We start from the raw sequence: 12,910 nt of genomic DNA on the forward strand, positions 1-12,910 counted from the left end.
ATATTTTATTTAAATAGTTAGGTCATAATTTTTTTTCTTCATAATTGTTATTTTCATTTAGAATAATTAAAAAAAAAATAATAATAAAGGTGTGTAAGCTAAAATTACATTTAATTATTATAATTTATTATTATTATTATTATTATTTTTATTATTTTTATTTTTTATGTATAGATGATAATTAGTATTTTATTTATTAAAATGTGAAAGAATTAATACATTATTATTAAAAGGTTAATTTGGTAATGTTACTTTTAAGCAGACGAGCTGACAATACAACGTCGTTTTGAGACCATTCGAAGTACCGGAAGGAAAAAAACCAAGTCTTTGCCACGGCGCACGGTTGCTCTTCCGAGCTGAAGCCAGCGCCGGACTTCTGAAGATCCCTTCATCGTTCCTATAAAATCCATCGCCGGCGAGTACCACAAGAATCAGACAACAAATTGAAGTCGAGAGCTGCGTTTAGCTAGCATTGTTGATGAGATTTGAATCTCAATATTGGTTTTCCTGTTGAATTGAAGTAGGTTCCGGTGCTGCTGAACTAAAGAAAGGGAAGAAAAATGTTGAGGCTAAGAGCATTCCGGCCTTCAAACGAGAAGATCGTGAAGATACAGATGCATCCGACCCATCCATGGCTTGTAACCGCCGATGCGTCGGATCACGTTTCTGTATGGAATTGGGAGCATCGGCAGGTCATTTACGAGCTCAAAGCAGGCGGAATTGATCAGAGGCGTCTTGTTGGTGCCAAGTTGGAGAAGCTCGCTGAGGGCGAATTCGGTTCGATCCGTCGAGATTCCTTTTTTTCTTTAATTCTTATGTTTTGAACAATTTTCTGAATCGTAACCTGAAAATTTTCTGCTGATTTGTGTCTCCTGAACGCGATTGTTAGATTCGAAGGGGAAGCCGACTGAAGCAATACGAGGGGGAAGGTGTGAGTCTAGCATTTCCTTGTTTTCTTTTGTCTGCATCGGTTTGAAAACTAACTCATGGGTTACACTGTTTGATGCAGTGTGAAGCAGGTGAGTTTTTATGACGACGACGTTCGATTTTGGCAACTGTGGCGGAACCGTTCCGTAGCTGCTGAAGCTCCTTCAGCTGTCAATCAAGTTACATCAGCTTTGAGTTCCCCTGCCCCTTCCACAAAAGGGAGGCATTTTCTAGTTATCTGTTGTGAAAATAAAGCCATATTCTTGGACTTGGTGACAATGCGAGGCCGTGATGTACCCAAGCAGGATCTTGACAATAAATCTCTTCTTTGGTAAGTTTTCACTCTGTTTGATACCTTGATAGTGTGTTTATGGATTGATTTAGTGTTTTTGACTGGAAGTAACCTCGAATACAGTTTTGGAATCCAGGATTTCTCTGTCCCATTTACATTTTGTGATTCCTTGATATTGTACTGTCTTCAAATGAATCGCAAAGAATGTTTGAACTGAAAGTAGTACTTCAACAAAATAATTTGATATACCTCGATTGGTGTTTGTGGATTGAGTTTGTGAGATCTCACATCGGTTGGAGAGGGGAATGAAGCATTCCTTATAAGGGTGTGGAAACCTCTCCTTAGCAGACGCGTTTTAAAATCATGAGGCTGACAGCGATACCTAACGGGTCAAGGTGGACAATATCTATTAGCAGTGGGCTTGGGCTGTTACAAATGGTATTAGAGTCAGACACTGGGTAGTGTGCCAGCGAGGACGCTGACCCCTAAGGAGGTGAATTGTGAGATCCCACATCGGTTGGAGAGGGGAACGAAGCATTACTTATAAGGTTGACGGTGATACCTGCTAGAGGTGGGCTTGAGCTATTACAGAGTTTGACCTTTGTCTTTATTCAGGTTTTATATTATGGACTACAGTTTCAAAGGAGTAACCATAAAGGAATTTGGTTACCAAAAATCTGTACTGCATCGAAGTGAAAATTTTAAAAGGCTCTGCCAAGGAAATGAATCATATTTTTTTGATTTTTCAATGCATTGTCTCTTTTACATTAAATGAAGTCAGTAAAAAGTAATTTATATGTTTTCTATTTCATCTTCTTCGATCCCATGTTTCTAATCCTTGGATTGTGTTCTTCAACAAGCATCTTGTTTCTCATACAAATGTAGAGAAATTAAGTCTGTTACAGTATCTAAGTCTTCTTTTCTTGTCCTCCTGAAATTAACAATGAACGATTAAACTTAAAAACAACTGACAATTTGTTTCCCATTTTTTAGAAGCTGTCTTGTTAATGGAATTGATCCTTGTTGATGCTCCATCCTTTTTAAGTCTTTTGAAAAGTAGATTTTTAAGGCATTTTTAAGGCATTTTTGTAATCTATTAATACTAATGCACCTACTTTGTCTTGGCTTTTCTTTTGGCTAATGCCCTTAGTCAATGTTTTCCTAGAATCTCTAACCTCTTGGTCAAGAACACATGCTTCATGCCAGTTGAGCTATGCTCATGTTGACAAATGCTGTTGCGTGAATTGTTTGCGCTTAACACAATCATTAACCTTGTTGCATTCTTTATTTTGTTGTTTAACTTGTTTATTTATTAGGACTTTATGTTTTTATTTATCATAAGATGACACATTACTGTTGGATTACATGTTCCTCTCCTGTGATAATAACATAGTAACTGCACTGTCAATAATTTTCTTATTCGTTCTAATGCATGCATTGGGCAAAAGAACATGTCTGTCTCAATATAGACTACATTTTACTTCACGTTTTCTTTCTAGCATTCAAATGCTTGAATTTCAAAATTTATGAAATTTCCATTTTCTTTTTACAATCCAAATCTTTCAAAGTTGATATTTTCAATTAAAGCCTCAATTTCTGTATACCAACATGAGAAATGTAGGTAAATGTGTTATTTAAGCTGCTATCAGAATCTTTTTGTTTGTGGTTAGTGGTTTTGGATCACTAAACTTTTCGTCTTCTTTCCATATTGCAGCATGGAGTTCCTCTCTAAATCTTCAGGAGCAGATGGTCCTCTTGTGGCCTTTGGTGGATCAGATGGTGTTATTAGGGTCCTCTCAATGCTAACCTGGAAGGTATGGGATATTTACTTATTGGCCAAGTTTGATAGCATTATCAAACTGTTAATTCTTATTTTATCATTTCATATTTTTTTGCAGCTAGTGCGTAGATATACTGGAGGTCATAAAGGATCAATCTCATGTTTGATGACCTTCATAGCTTCCTCGGGTGAGGTAACTCCATAAAATGTTATCTAGCTGTAATGTATGATGGTACATCGACTCTGTTCAAGTAATTTGATAAGAAACTTCCTTCTCATTTTTATCTAATGAGGTCATTTATTCATCAATTATTGGTTTAATCTGTAACATTTTTGACTTTTTTTTTTCAATTGAGTATCATTACGGGGAAAATTTGTCGAAGCGTGTAAAGTTCGAGGACTGACGTTTGAATTATAAATATGCATTTCAATAAGTTGCCCTTTTGAGTTTGCTCTCTTATGTACCCGCACTCTGTCTTCATGTCATATTCTTTTCCATATCAATGCTTTCCCTGCTTTTCCTTCCGGATCTTTTACTGTTTTGTATTTGTAAATTTGATTGCCAGGCTCTTCTGGTTTCTGGTGCTAGTGATGGCTTACTTGTTCTCTGGAGTGCGGACAACAGCCAAGATTCACGAGAACTTGTACCAAAACTAAGCTTAAAAGTGCGTCCTCTACCCTCAATTTCTATAACTACTTTGTTTGTCAGTTTGTTAGTTATTATGTTTAACTACTTTATGCAAACTTTCTCTTGCTGTCCAATTTTCTCCATTATTTACCTCTAACTGGTTATTTCTTTGAAATTGAATACTTGATGGCTAATGTATTCACATATCCTTTTCATGATCAAATATATTTGTTGTGTGTTCCTCAAAGATTAATGAACTGGGATGATGATAAAATAGATCGTTTGCATTCTTGATAGGCGCATGATGGTGGGGTAGTAGCTGTCGAACTTTCCAGAGTGATTGGAGGTGCACCGCAACTTATCACGATTGGTGCAGACAAAACACTTGCTCTTTGGGACACTATCTCTTTTAAGGTATTGTTGCATATCAATAGTTCATTACATTTTACAATATTGAAGCGTTTAGCAGATATTTATTACCTTATCTACTTCCAAGTTCTCTTGAATATTTTATGTTATCCTATTTAATCTATTCTTCTCAGGAATTGCGTCGCATCAAACCTGTTCCAAAATTGGCCTGCCACAGTGTTGCATCTTGGTGTCATCCTCGAGCTCCAAACCTTGATATTCTCACTTGTGTTAAAGATTCCCACATATGGTGTGATTTTTATTTTCTTGTTATTTTTTCGTTTGATTAATGAGTTATGTTAGATAAGAATGTTGAGCATTCTCGTGTTCATTTTGTGAAATAAAGAGCAGTGAGCTTGTGTCAGCTTCCATCTATTTCTAGGTTATATTAAATTTCATTTGTGATTTTTCAGTTTTCTTATTGCATCAAGGGTTTTATAGGTTAATGCCTTAACTTTTTCAGGGCTATTGAGCACCCCACGTACTCAGCTCTCACAAGACCTCTTTGTGAACTTTCTTCCCTTGTCCCTCCTCAAGTGCTGGCTCCAAACAAGAAAGTTAGGGTACGTCTTTTACCACAAGCATGAATCTTGTAACTATTCCTAATAAGTTTGTTTTGTCTTGGTTTCGCCTAGATCTTTGTTGTTTTGTTGGGGGTTTCTTCCTAGTCCCTTGGTGTTCTTGCATCTTCTTCTTTCTTCTATTCTTCCCAAGAGAATTCTTTTTGTTTCCTCTTAGAGAAATCAAATAACATGAATTATCAAACAGCTACCCTATCTCATGTTGCTGGCTTATTGTATGATATCTCATCAGTCTCATGTTGCAGGTTTACTGTATGATTGCTCATCCTTTACAACCTCATCTTGTTGCTACTGGAACCAATATTGGTGTTATCATCAGTGAACTTGATGCTAGATCTCTTCCAGCAGTAGCTCCTCTTCCAACTCCATCAGGCAGCCGAGAGCATGCTGCTGTTTATATCGTTGAAAGGGAACTAAAGTTGCTAAATTTTCAATTGTCACACACAACCAATCCATCCTTGGGAAACAATGGATCCTTATCTGAAGGAGGAAGGTTAAAGGGAGATGAGGTGCTACAAGTAAAGCAGGTCAAAAAGCACATCAGTACTCCTGTTCCACACGATGCATATTCGGTTCTTTCTGTTAGCAGTTCCGGAAAGTAAGTTTGCCCCCTATTCCTCTTGTTTGCACCTTTTTGTGTAAAATGAATTGTAGATTTGGTTGTGCATCCATATACATAGAAGATGGGTTAGCAGATTTTTCCCCTTTTTTCCTTTTAACAAAACTAGTCATTGATGAAATGAAAAAAGATAAATAATCAAAAGATAAAAACTCTACAAGCGAGTGAAAGCGAAAACTAAAAATTACAATGATAATAAATGTCTCGAGTAATAATTACAAAAAAAAACTATTATTTTCAGTGTCTCGAGTAATAAGCAACCAATACGTGAGTGTTTTTTTTTTGTTTATCCTGTATATATGTAGTAAATGTCTATTTTATTGGCTGGGAATTTATTGCTCTCTGACTCGACAGTTTTGCTGTCTTTCTATAACGTGCTATACTTTGCCACCATTGATTTCTAGTAGATTAAATCAAGAATCTGGTTTGAAGTTGTAGTTTCATTGGAAAGTCACAATCATTTTGATGCAGGTACCTTGCTATAATTTGGCCTGATATTCCCTACTTTTCCATCTACAAAGTAAGTGACTGGTCCATTGTTGATTCTGGAAGTGCGAGGCTTTTGGCTTGGGATACATGTCGAGACAGGTTTGCTTTGCTTGAATCTGCTGTACCTCCTAGATTTCCTGTAATTCCTAAGGGTGGATCATCACGGAAAGCAAAGGAGGCTGCTGCAGCAGCAGCACAAGCAGCGGCTGCAGCTGCTTCTGCTGCTTCCTCGGCCAGTGTTCAAGTTCGTATATTGCTCGATGATGGAACGTCAAACATATTAATGAGGTCTATTGGTAGCCGCAATGAACCGGTATTTCAAGTCTATCTGTTCTCTTTTGTCTTCCCTTTTCTTTTTCTTCATTAAGCATTAGAAGGTTAAGTAAGCTAAAACTTGTTACTTGTTACTTGCAAATTCCAATTGCCAATTGCCAAATTCCATTTCCAATTCCAATTTCCATGCAAATTTTACCAATTTCAAAACTCACTTGAGTTTTGATCATCTTCCCCTTCTTCTTCCTCCATATTCAAGGAAGCGCAATGAACAGTCAAAATTCCACCAGCCACCAAAATCACAAAATTTACTCAAAACTCACACACACTGTTGCCGAAACACAAAGGCACACCACAGCACCACAATTGCAAAAAGTGTATCTTCACTGCACCAGCAACATACACCACCTCACTTTCGATTTGGGATCCCACATGTTCAAGCTTTGATTTGATTACTTTAGGAAGCGAAAAGAGGGGGAGAATACAAAAAAAAACTGCTAGGGTTTACATTGTATATAGAATTGCATAATTAGATACAAACCTAAGAGGTCTATTTATACTAATGAGAGCAATAAGCAAAGGACTAATCTACCATTACGAAATGAATCCAAATCAAATAAAACCTAACCAATCTAACAATCATCATTATATACTAAAGAAATACAAAATGATGGTGAGAAATTTCCACAATTAGAATTCCCAAGAGGGATTACAAAAATACTCTCTCATTGGCTTTGGTCAGAAATATTCTTGACAAGAATAATAAAGCATATGGAGCTCTCTAATCTTAATTGTCTAATATTTAGCTATTGCTTATACAATTGTCTGATAATCAGAGGTCTGCATTTCTTTTTACAGTTATTGGATATTCTACTGCTTTCATCCCTTGCCATGTCAAACTAAAATGAGCTTTGCTAGTCGTTGCATTTTTCATATTTGTTGTCTCATTTACTTTACATCATTATTCAGTATGAGGAGAAAATAATTTAGCTAAAATAAAATTTTTAGGTTGTTGGTTTGCATGGTGGGGCTCTACTTGGCGTTGCATATCGAACATCCAGGAGAATTAGTCCTGTTGCTGCAACAGCAATTTCAACAATGCCTTTATCAGGATTCGGTAACAGTGGTGTTTCTTCCTTTACAAGTTTCGACGATGGTTTTTCTTCCCATAAATCTTCGGCTGAAACAACTCCACCAAACTTTCAATTGTATAGGTAAGTATAACTTTGATTTTATTTAGTTTGCACAGCTCATTTATTTCCTTATTTCTTTTCTTCTTTTTGTTCTAGATAAGAAATGGAACTTATTCCAATAAATAAGAGGAATACTCACCCAAAAAGTCAACTGACACTAGAAAAGGCTCTGATTGGCATGAATCGCAAATAAATTATAACTACAACAATCTATATTATTTCCAATTATTTGGTGCCAAAGACTTGAGTTATTTTAGAACAAACATTTAGTGAAATCATGTTTGGTTAGTTTTCCTTTTTGGAAGTCTCAAATAGTTCTTTTCTTTCGGATAATTTATCCTGGACTTCTAAAGGGCGAGTTTATACCTTTACGAGTCACCACCTTTATACTTCTAAATACAAGTTTTTCTTACTTTTCTTTTTTATTCACTCTGGATGGTGTATATCATGCAGCTGGGAAACATTTCAGCCTGTCGGTGCGCTTCTGCCCCAGCCAGAGTGGACTGCATGGGATCAAACTGTTGAATATTGTGCCTTAGCATATCAGCATTACATTGTCATAACTTCTCTGCGTCCTCAGTATAGGTACTTGGGTGATGTAGCAATTCCATATGCTACTGGAGCTGTCTGGCACCGTAGACAACTATTTGTGGCTACTCCAACTACTATAGAGTAAGCTACATTTCCCCCTTGCCTGCGTAATTTCTTGTTTGATTCCTGGCTTAATGTTCATCATATTCCGCATGAATTTGTTTTCTTCCCAATAATTGCAAGAGTTGTAAGGCAGGCCCCGTTAATGGAAAAAAACAAACTATTATTAGAAGCACTCCCTTTCCTCTATACTCTGAAAATTGGAAATGAAGAGTCATTTTTTCTGGGAATTGAAAAGACACTGCATAACATTTCCCCTTCCAAAGCTCTTGCTGCCTCACTGTTCAGGCCCTGAACGCCATAGACGCGTCGACAGGCCTCCTTCAGTCACTGTTCTCCATCAGTTTCGTCTATTGCATATCGGCTGTCTCCCTCCCACTTCTTTCACCCCTTAGTTCCATTTTTCCTTTGTTTTCTTTTATCCTTAGCCACCCCTCCTCACTGTTAGCTTTGTCTGGTGCCGCCTGACCGTACTCTCTTTCGGTTTTCTTCTTTCAACCCTAGCCTCTGCTCTTCCCCGTTGATTCCCTCTGTTTTTTTTTTCTGTTGTCTTCAACTGCTGCTTCCCGTCTCTTTCTTATATTCTTCATTTGTTTCTTTCCTCTCGTCACCTAGTCCATCCTTTTCCCTCCATCCCCTTACGTTCTGTCACTAGCTGCAACTGCTACCACCTAGCCATTTCCAAGGAGGTGATGAGTTGTTCTATCTGTAATCATTATTCACATTTGATATGAAAATGATATGGGGTTTGTTGACTCGTTGAAGATCTCCTGATAAAACTCTTTCATGTTCCGAGGGGATGTCAGCCCATACACCCCCATTATCCACCACTAAGATTGTTGCTGAAGAGATAGCAAATGGAGATGGAAAAGACCTCTGAATAGATTCAAAGACAGTTATTTTCCTCTTTCCACATCAACAATATTCCTCTGGAGGAACCAACCAATGTACTTCGCTCTCCAAACTGATTTGATCATCCTCCTATCCATCTTGCTCAACTTTGTCTCTTGAAGGATAACTACATCTGGGCTAAACATTACTAATTATGTAACATATGGTTCATATGGGCTTCTGAAATTTTAACCATTCTTCCTCTGCCATTTTGATCAATCTTTTCTCATTGTTATGTGTGTTTCCATTGAGAGAGCAGGGAAAACTTTCTACCATCTCTATTGTTTCTGGTGAGGCTTAGTGGAGAAAGGGGAGATTGAGTATTCTGGAGCGAGAAGAGAGAACTCATAGTCTTTTTTTCTTTGCTCGTACAAATAACTTTTCTCATTTGTCTGTCTTTGTCATTTAATGTAATTCATATTCTTTGATATCTTATAAATTATTTGAAGTTCTAGATATCTGATCGTTATAATAGAAATTTGAGTTTTAAATTTTAAGTAAATACTACTAGAAGTCTAGAACTCAGGTACTTAAGTTCTGCTGCTTGATTTAGATGCGTTTTTGTGGATGCTGGAGTTGCACCTATTGACATTGAAACGAAAAGGATGAAAGACGAGATGAAGTTGAAAGAAGCACAAGCTAAAGCCATTGCTCAGCATGGGGACTTAGCTCTTATTACTGTAGATGGCCCTCAAACTGTTAACCAAGAAAGGATAACGTTGAGGCCCCCAATGCTTCAGGTCAAATATCATTCCCTTTCTTCATACGCGACTATCCGTGGTTACAATATTAGCAATGTTGTTTGATTTTGGGTTCACACATGTGAATCTTGATTTGATCATGCATATCCTTGACAATATGGGAAGACCTTTCCTACTGACTTCAGAATACATGCAGGTTCTGATCGGGAAAGTCTCTTCCAATGTGAAATTTAACAATTTAAAATTTTCTTATAGTTCTGATAAAAACCTCTTCAAAACTATAGAAAATAATGATGACATTTGGTTTACCATTTGGAAACTAGTTCTTAAAACCAAGGGGAACAAAAAAATATCATTATTTTTTGAAACCTTTTGCTGAACCCTTAGCTCAAAATAGGGTTTCTACAACTTAATTTTGGTATATAGCAGTATATGGTTCTTGAATCATATGAATTTCTTTCTTATCTTTTAATATTAATTTTACCTTAAAATTTCAGGTGGTGCGACTTGCATCATTTCAGCAAGCTCCTTCTGTGCCGCCATTTTTATCATTACCCAAACAGTCGAAAGTGGATTCAGATGACTCAATGATGCAAAAGGAGTTTGAAGAAAGAAGAACTAACGAGATAGCAGTTGGCGGTGGTGGAGTGTCAGTAGCTGTTACTCGTTTCCCAGCTGAGCAGAAACGTCCTGTAGGACCTCTAGTTGTGGTTGGTGTTAGAGATGGTGTTCTCTGGTTGATTGACAGGTACTTGAATCTTGTAGTTTATTGCAATGTAAAGGACATAACTACACTTCCTCCCAAAAGAATCAACAAGTGTTGAAGTTTTTCAGCTCAAATTTTCAACCCGGTTCTCTGTCGGTTCGTGTATTTTCATTTTGTTAGACCATCCCAGAGTTATTGGTGAAAGTTCACTAAACTCTTTCATCCAACGATGTGCTTATGGAGTATTTACAAAATTACACTACCGTTCTTAGAGTTTATACCATCACTTATCAACCCCTTTCACATTTCCAATGTCATTATCTCTTATGCTTGGAAGGGCTCATGAATTATGCTGCTTGATTTTTCTTGGCTAGGTACATGAGTGCACATGCTTTATCCTTAAACCATCCCGGTATTCGGTGCCGATGTCTTGCTGCCTACGGTGATGCAGTCAGTGCTGTCAAATGGTATTGGCTATTTTCTCATTCTTTTACATGTTGGTCATAGCCGGAATTGTTTCAAGTCCTAAATACTTCTTTTTCCTGCAGGGCAAGTAGGCTTGGTAGAGAACATCATGATGACCTAGCCCAATTTATGCTTGGTATGGGCTATGCCACCGAAGCTTTACATCTGCCTGGAATATCTAAAAGGTAAACAAACACTTGCAGGAAAGATGCTACCCTACTGTAGAAATAAAATGCCTATGTTTGCTGTTACATCAAGATTTTTTATTAGAAAGCATACACACATGTACACCCATTTTCGTGGTTTGTTGCCGTTTACGAATCCCCTTATACAGAGTTCCTTGATCACTCTTTGAGTAGTAGCTTGGAGTCTGTCGCTCGATATGAGGTCACTGTGTTAATCAAAGCCATATTAGTTGTATAACAATCTGATTACCCTAGTCCTAGTTCTAGTTGTTAAGCCATCTCTATTTGAAACTTTCAGATTGGAATTTGACCTGGCCATGCAAGGAAATGATCTAAAAAGAGCACTTCAGTGTCTTCTTACAATGAGCAACAGCAGGGACATGGGACAAGATAATACAGGGCTTGATTTGAATGACATTCTCAGCTTAACAACTAAAAAGGAAGATATTGTGGAAACATTTCAAGGAATTACGAAATTTGCTAAAGAGTTTTTAGATTTGATTGATGCTGCTGATGCTACTGGACAAGCCGATATCGCCCGTGAGGCTCTAAAGAGGTTAGCTGCTGCAGGTTCCTTGAAAGGTGCTTTACAGGGTCATGAGTTGAGAGGATTGGCTCTGCGATTAGCGAATCATGGAGAGTTGACACGACTGAGTGTACGTACTTTAAATAATTATACTCCAATGGTCTGTTTATGGTAAATGACGATGTAAATGCTACAGGGATTGGTAAACAATTTGATCTCGATCGGCTCGGGACGTGAAGCAGCGTTTGCAGCTGCAGTCTTGGGAGACAATGCTCTCATGGAAAAAGCATGGCAAGACACAGGAATGCTTGCGGAAGCTGTGCTTCATGCTCATGTATGTCATCTTTAGCTGTGCTGTATCTGTACTTTTGATTGTGTATTAACTTACGTGCAATTTTCAGGCTCATGGTCGACCGACATTGAAAAACTTGGTCGAGTCTTGGAACAAAATGCTTCAAAAGGAATTGGCGCACACCGTGTCGGAAAAGACCGATGCCACAGCTGCGTTTTTTGCATCCCTCGAGGAACCGAAACTCACAAGCTTGGCAGATGCAGGCAAGAAGCCTGCAATTGAAATCCTTCCTCCTGGAATGCCAACTTTGTCATCTTCCATTTTAGCTCCCAAGAAGCCAACTCCTGGAGCACAAGGGGCATTGCAGCAACCAGCCAAGCAACTGCTTCTTGAAGCACCACCTGCTAATCCGCAACAACCACCAGACGGTACACCAAACCAATCAGAACTAAGCGAACAGGTTTTGGATGGCAAAGCCCCGACGTCAACAACAGGTACCGACACATCTCCGACTACTCCAGCAGAAAATGTTCCTACGACATCAAATGGTTCTGAGCCATCTGATATACAACTATCATCCTTTAACACGACACTAGTAGAGACTCAAATACCATTGTCCATAACTAATACAGAACATTCTGAGGCTGTTGTAGAGGCGGCCGAGATTCAGAATTCCTCTGTTCACAATTCATCGTCGACAAATGATGCAGCACCGCCATCGGAGGCCCCATCTGAGGTGCATGAGCTTCAGAATACCTCTCTTCCAAATGTATCACAATTTTGAAATCCAGCCATAGTTTAGTATAGAAAGGGAGGTTGATTTTGTTCCCAGCTGTTGTAATGTATCTTCGTGTGTTTGATTGGCAGTTGCATATATTTTTTAGTTCATTATTGCATTAACTTTAGAACACTCATTCCATTATATATGCGGTTTGCATATATTCTTATGTTCATTGTTACATTATGTTTAGAACACACTCGTTCCATTATGTGTGGTGGCCTTTGATTAGGTTGATGATCTTCTGTGAAGATGTGAGTTGTATTTTATGTTTTTCATTGTTTTCGAGGATGTTTTTACCTGTCAATGAGTCGATTAATATTTACCCCAGATGAAAAGGTTTTAGTAAAATGTGACAAGATATACTCCTAAAAGATTATATTTGTATGTTTACCTGAAATGAAGATGCTGAATCCTGAATGAGGTGGACACTGGGCAGTGTGGCAGTGAAGATGCTTAGTCTCAGAGGTGGATTGTGAGATCCTACATCGATTGGATAGGAGAACGAGTGTCAACGAGGATGTT

The 12,910-nt window shown here is 37.9% G+C and overlaps 1 protein-coding gene across 1 annotated transcript; it reads left to right on the plus strand.

Moving 5' to 3' along the window:
* Nucleotides 1–280: 280 nt before the first annotated feature.
* On the plus strand, nucleotides 281–12,712 carry LOC111778740 (uncharacterized). The gene is made up of 20 exons (XM_023658713.2): nucleotides 281–777; nucleotides 890–929; nucleotides 1,010–1,258; nucleotides 2,934–3,033; nucleotides 3,118–3,192; nucleotides 3,566–3,664; nucleotides 3,925–4,041; nucleotides 4,170–4,285; nucleotides 4,499–4,598; nucleotides 4,862–5,214; nucleotides 5,707–6,037; nucleotides 7,006–7,211; nucleotides 7,644–7,862; nucleotides 9,286–9,472; nucleotides 9,931–10,181; nucleotides 10,514–10,606; nucleotides 10,688–10,789; nucleotides 11,088–11,445; nucleotides 11,512–11,649; nucleotides 11,717–12,712. The coding sequence occupies exons 1-20, from the start codon at nucleotides 561–563 to the stop codon at nucleotides 12,389–12,391; spliced, it is 4,026 nt and encodes a 1,341-aa protein (XP_023514481.2). The 5' UTR covers nucleotides 281–560; the 3' UTR covers nucleotides 12,392–12,712.
* Nucleotides 12,713–12,910: the final 198 nt, after the last annotated feature.

This window comes from Cucurbita pepo, chromosome 17, assembly GCF_057944985.1.
Source record: "Cucurbita pepo subsp. pepo isolate OVF chromosome 17, ASM5794498v1, whole genome shotgun sequence".
Classification (NCBI taxonomy): domain Eukaryota; kingdom Viridiplantae; phylum Streptophyta; class Magnoliopsida; order Cucurbitales; family Cucurbitaceae; genus Cucurbita; species Cucurbita pepo.

Bases quoted from the DNA above. Each gene is read 5' to 3' on its own strand.
- LOC111778740 (XM_023658713.2), top strand. From the start codon at position 561: ATGTTGAGGCTAAGAGCATTCCGGCCTTCAAACGAGAAGATCGTGAAG. The intron at 930-1,009 runs GTGTGAGTCTAG...TGTTTGATGCAG, and splicing joins GAAGCAATACGAGGGGGAAG to TGTGAAGCAGGTGAGTTTTT. The intron at 5,215-5,706 runs GTAAGTTTGCCC...ATTTTGATGCAG, and splicing joins TCTGTTAGCAGTTCCGGAAA to GTACCTTGCTATAATTTGGC.